The sequence below is a fragment of the Bidens hawaiensis genome, unplaced genomic scaffold (genome assembly GCF_021521415.1).
Source record: "Bidens hawaiensis isolate Kalapana, Puna unplaced genomic scaffold, B.hawaiensis_p1.1 tig00048324_1, whole genome shotgun sequence".
Classification (NCBI taxonomy): Eukaryota; Viridiplantae; Streptophyta; class Magnoliopsida; order Asterales; family Asteraceae; genus Bidens; species Bidens hawaiensis.
In genome coordinates this window covers 764-6,520 of record NW_027506076.1, presented here as the reverse complement: position 1 = coordinate 6,520, position 5,757 = coordinate 764, and the positions used below count along the sequence as shown (strand labels likewise).

The 5,757-nt window shown below is 39.1% G+C and overlaps 1 protein-coding gene across 1 annotated transcript; it reads left to right on the top strand.

Annotated features, from left to right (window-relative positions):
- Positions 1-430: 430 nt before the first annotated feature.
- Positions 431-4,991, top strand: LOC143616606 (F-box/FBD/LRR-repeat protein At1g13570-like). The gene is made up of 5 exons (XM_077089396.1): positions 431-1,131; positions 1,200-1,307; positions 1,392-1,550; positions 2,052-2,162; positions 4,647-4,991. Exons 1-5 carry the CDS (start codon positions 502-504, stop codon positions 4,989-4,991), a joined length of 1,353 nt encoding a protein of 450 aa, XP_076945511.1. The 5' UTR covers positions 431-501.
- Positions 4,992-5,757: the final 766 nt, after the last annotated feature.

Here is a 5,757-nt window from a genome sequence, read left to right as displayed (position 1 = left end):
ACCATTTTAGTTTCGGTTAAGTTTCACAAAAAAAAGTTTTTTTCAGTTAACAAACAACCTTAACATTTTCGTCTGGGCCCACTTTTAGGTTTTATCTAAGCCCAATATAAGAGAAAACCTTATCCTTTTAAGTTTTAAGTTAATTATTCATCACAACACTTAGACCTAAATGAGTAAATGGATCTGTAATCATTCACAGTTACCGATAAATTTCTTCGACTCAAGGTACTCTACTAAAGCCCTCGATATGTATTTACAGTTTACCATCCGTTTTAACTTCTAGGTGTAGTTTAACACTTTTATCCTTTTAAAATTTTTTATTGTGGTGCTCTTTATAAGTTGATCATAAGCAAAAGCATAGCTACACCAATATATGTACTTTCTTTTTCTATAAATCGTCTGGTTATTGTGCTTTATGCCTCTATGTCTGCATGCTAATATAGTTTATCTTAAATTGATCTTCACAGTTGTAGTATCCATTCAACAAAAAAACACCTTGAGATGAAAGCTAAGCATTCGACTAAAGCTCAACGGTTGTCTAAAGCTAAACCTTTACCTGTAGATATAATCACCACACTTCCTCAAACCATAATAGAAACCATCCTATGTCTCGTACCAATTAAAGACGCAGCAAGGACTAGTATCCTCTCAAGAGAATGGCGGTACAAATGGACCAAAATTCCCAAACTCGTGTTTTCTGTCCCATATGGAGACCAAATGACGGAGACACATAAACTTTTCTGCGCTCTACACCAAATTATGTTACTACGTCAGGATCAAATACACGAGTTCACCCTTACCATTAATGTAAATGGCGACTATTCAAAATTTGGTTACCCATTTTATGAAGTTGATCAAATAATGCTTCAACTGTCGAGGAACCATAATGTCAAAAGATTAACACTTCGGTTTGATGAACCTTGGAAGAGTTCGAGTTATAAGTTACCCGTATCTTTCTTCTCATTGCATCACTTAACGGACCTAGATCTTAGTTGGTGTGATCTTGACCATCAACCGACATTCAATGGATTTGGTAGCCTTACAAGCTTATCCTTGGAATGTGTAACGATCTCTATAAAAACCCTTTTACATATTTTATCTAACTCTCCATCACATAAGAGCTTTAGTTTGGTAAGTAACTTTTCTTACTCGTTCTCTTGGGATTTGGAAACTTATCTGAGTATAGTACGTTGTTGCAGCTTATGCTCGCAAAAAATATCATCGGACCTGAAAAATCCACCATGATTGAGCTATTCAAGTGTTTACCTGTGATTGAACATCTTGCTATTAGGAGTGATATTATCCCGGTAATATTTATTCACCTTTACATAATTGGTGTTTTTTATTAACTTTGGATGTTGATCATTGTGTTGGTCTATATATGGTTCAAGTGGTTTGGTTCAGACTTGGTTCCAATGGAGCTTCCAACCTCACTAATCCACCTCAAATCCTTTTGTTTCGAACAAATGACTTTTCTTGATGGCTATGGATTGACTTTTCTTGCTGTTTTGATCAAAAACTCTCCGAACTTGGAGAAAATTGAGCTAAAGGTTATAAATAGCATCCTATTTGTTTTTTCTTTTAATCTCATGCCATGCACTCACAAAAAATATAATGACTCTTCTCTGCAGATTAGTCCAGCATATATCATCATCATCATCATCATCATCATCATCATCATCATCATCATCATCGTACTCAGTATATCCCACCAATAGCAATGCTATGGTAGGGTCTGAGGAGGGTAAAATGTAGACAGCCTTACCTCTATCCCATAGGGATAGAGAGGCTGCTTCCGGTGAGACCCCCGGCTCGATAGTAGTTTTGCATCAAGCCTTGGACATAAGGCACATAGCACTCAATCATCGGGACACCGGCTGATCGGTGCATGTGCCCTTGTCTTTCGGCTATCAACGCCACCACATGATGCCTGATTAACCTTCCGCCACTTTTAACGTTATTTTCACGAGATTAGTAAAATAACGTCAAAATTAGTCCAGCATATCATTCTGCAAAATATCATTCTAATGTTTGGTTGGAGCATATATCAGGCGTTTTGGTTGGAGCTTCTAAATGAATTGAAGATTAATAAATTAAGAAATTGGGAGGCTGAGTTAGAGTTTGTGAAGTTTATCTTGTCTAGGTCACCCAAGCTTAAGAAGGTGAGCATAACAACCTTGGTTGCGAAGGATCAGGAATCAAATATGTTAAAAGCTCTCTTGCGCGCTCCACGCTCATCCATGGTAGAAATTGACGTTGTTTAGATCGCTCAAGTTTTTTTTTCCCAGAATTAACTATTTTAATGTTTTTGTTGAACTCTTTTTGGATGTTTTGACTTCCACGCTATCGGTAGCTAGTCCTGACAATCTTAACGATGGGCTATTTTGGATTTTATTATAAATTTATGGGTTGTTTTGGGTTAAGATGGGGACTGAAAACTGCAAATTGTGTATTAATTGTGAAACTGCCAACTTGTCAAGTTTAAATGGTTAAGAAGTAAACACATGAGAAGGAAGGTCATGAATTTTGGAGTAGTGTGAATTAGTAGATGTATGTATATAATGCTTCGGTTTGGTTTTACTTAAGTATGGTTGTTCGGTTAATCTATCGGTTCAGTTCGGTTAATTTGGTTATAGATGAAAAGGAAGAATAAGCCGAATCAGCATTTAACAATTTTCTTCGGCTATCTCATTTTTGGTTATGGTTTAATTAGTTTGTGTTTCTGCTCATCCTAACACAATAACAAATCAGTCATTTTCAAATTGACGTTTGCTCATTTTTGTCAAAACCAGTTCTAACTTAAAACTACAATGACCATATTTTAAACGAGAACCTTTTCTTACTCAACGCTTTCTACTCTAAAGTGCACCTTTTTTGTTTCAAAAACAATGAAAATACAATGAAATATAAATACTTGTGTCTGGTATCTTCCATTCTAAATGTCTAAAATGTACCCAAAACATCAAATTATTGAAGAAAAAAAGAACTGATGAACAAAGACAAGACGGTGGATTTGCAATGGTGAATAGATTGTGCTAGTTAGGTGAAGAAACACGGATCCGATCCCCGGGTATGGGTCCTGGATCCAATGAATCCACAGGGTAAAATATGATAACTACGAACACAGTATGAACACAACTTCCCGAAGTCTAATGACCGGAACCAGCAAAACAGACACCGTGAGTCTCGCTACAGGAAGGACAAGAGGGGGTCTTCCTGTAACCATCCTCCGGCGTGAGAATCAGTATCGTTCATAAGGGAGAAAGTACTAAAGTATACAGACTAAGTGTAGTCAGAGTATAAGTAAGTCAGAGTGAATGTGAATGAATACCTCATGCAGGTTGACAAGGTATGTATAGCCGAAGGATGTGGGAAGATGATTGGGCCAGCTGTCCTCTTCTAGAAAACCTTAATAACCGCTTGGACGTGTGTCCCTTTGTGATCAGTTGAGCTATATGTCCCATGTGCATGGGTATAACAACCTGGACACGCGTCGCTTTATGATAGGACGGGTCGCACCCTGGCCATGTGCACGGTTATAACAACCTGGCCAGGTGTCCTCCACTCATTGGTTGGTGAGTCACGTATTCTTCAAGTAACAATCGTGGTTATTCTTCTAGAGGGTAGTCAGTTAATGACAACTGTCCAGTTGGCATTATCTTCCGGTCATTTTGGCGGACAAATGTCCTATCTCGCGGATGACTTCTGAGGGTGTCTGGATGTTTCCGCGTACGGTGCGAGGATGTTCTTCCTCTACCATGTTATGCGGGTGATCCATATGTCCCGCGGGTGTTATATGAGGGGTTCCTCTATGTAACAATTCGGATTTTTTTTCCACATATTATTTTTAATCGATACCCGACCCACTTTTAGGTTCGGGTTAATTTTATCAAACAAACATACCGTATTTAGCGAGTGAATACATTGTTATTATATTATATCCTAATTATTAATATAATATGTATTTATATACTTTCAAATTATGGCAAATATAACCATAAACTAAACTTTTGTCCACATACGTTTTCCTCTTCATTCTCCAGGGTCTAAGATGCAAATTTAGTAGATTTTAAACCCATAACCCGGTTACCCGATCCAAACCCAAACCCGACTCATGAACTCGTTTGTTAGATTTGATGGATTGGACCGCAATTCTCGTAAATATTTTGGCAATTGATTCAGCATTCACGTTACCTTCCAAAAACGAGCTCACCGACAGCTGTGATTAGGGAAGTGATATACTTTTGATTCGTATTGCTTATTTTAAACGAACCGTCATAAACCCGTTTATGATTTACTATATAATCATCATCACAACTCAATTAAACATGGCCTCACAATCCTCTTAGTATCGCAAATCGAAACCCCCAATAGTAATTATAATATCACAGACTCCGTGTACCTGTGTTTATTGTGTTCGGGCCGACGACTGTCGCTGCTAATTAATCAGCCATACATCAACGTTTACGGTAAATTATTTATGCATTAGACTTGTCTTTGATTGTTTCATAATAACCCTAAACCCAATTACTCGAAACCTTAACAAATTAAGCGATTGATTTCTAGGGTTCTTAATGGTTTTGGGGGTTTTAGTCAGTAACATATTTAAAGTTTTATTTTCAGTTTGTGTTCAATTGATTACTCAGCTCAGTTGGTTAGATGCCCTGAATGATCTTTCTGAAGATATTTCAGGTCTAAAGAGTTCGACTCCTCTTCCGCCACCACCACCTCCTCCTACCAACACTGCCAAAGTTCCAATTTTTGTAGCTGATGACTCTCCCTTGAAGAATAAGGAAGTTGCTGACACTGAATGTTTAAACATGTCACCTTCCTTCAATGTGCATCTCTTCAGTGATCAAGAAGGTGTGAGCACATTCGCTTATGGACCTCAGACCTCCCCATCTCCTCATGAGGAAGATCCTACCCCGCATCGTCCACGTTGGTCTTTACGCCAAGATTCAACGTTTCGCGAAGTAGACGTATGTTTTTGAATATCTGCGGGAAAGTCTTCCTCCCGCTGAAAAGGAGCGACATCGTCGTCGTATTCGCCAAGAGTTATTAAACTCAAACTCTTATCATATGGCGTATACGATCTCCACCAGCCAGGAAATAACCCGAGACTGGTTAGCAATGAATGAGGAGTGGGATGAGCTGGCAGCTGCAGCGTCTGACGCGAAGGAGGAAGCTCTCAAGGCTATCAATAAGGCCAAGGAGAGCAGTCAAGTGCTGGAAGCAGAGAAGGCTGCTCGTGCTGATGTTGAGGAAGCCAAGGCTGTTCTCCAAAAACAATTGGATGAACAAGCCGAATTGATGAGGACTCTCCGGGCTGAATCAGTAGCAAAAGACAAGCGCTTGGCTGATCTTGCTGCTAAAAGCCGGGAGCAGGCCTTAGAATGTGTTGGCCATAAGATGGAACTTGTCCGGGCTAAGGCGGACAAGAAATGGTTGTTAGTAGAAGGAATACTCAAGGTATGTATCATGTTTTGTTGTAAATATTCTAAGTATTTGAAATCACTTATGTTTAATTATTCCAACAGGTCATCACCAACGTCCAGGCGAGTGATGAACTTGGGAACTGTGTTGCTATCCTCCTGGAAGCATCCAAGCAAGCTGGCCGTCAACTAGGCTTCGCGAAAGGCTACAAATTTGGTTCAACATCCAAGCTTCCGGAAGAATATGTGTTGGCTGGCCAGGATACTGCTGGCGTCCTTATCCAGAAAACAAAAGATTTTGATGCATTGAAGTTTTCTTTGGCGG

What these genes read in the sequence shown, in the direction of transcription:
- LOC143616606 (XM_077089396.1), top strand. Translation starts at nt 502, where the DNA reads ATGAAAGCTAAGCATTCGACTAAAGCTCAACGGTTGTCTAAAGCTAAA. An exon ending in CACATAAGAGCTTTAGTTTG is followed by an intron (nt 1,132 to 1,199) that starts GTAAGTAACTTT and finishes ACGTTGTTGCAG; the next exon opens with CTTATGCTCGCAAAAAATAT. An exon ending in TTAGGAGTGATATTATCCCG is followed by an intron (nt 1,308 to 1,391) that starts GTAATATTTATT and finishes ATATGGTTCAAG; the next exon opens with TGGTTTGGTTCAGACTTGGT.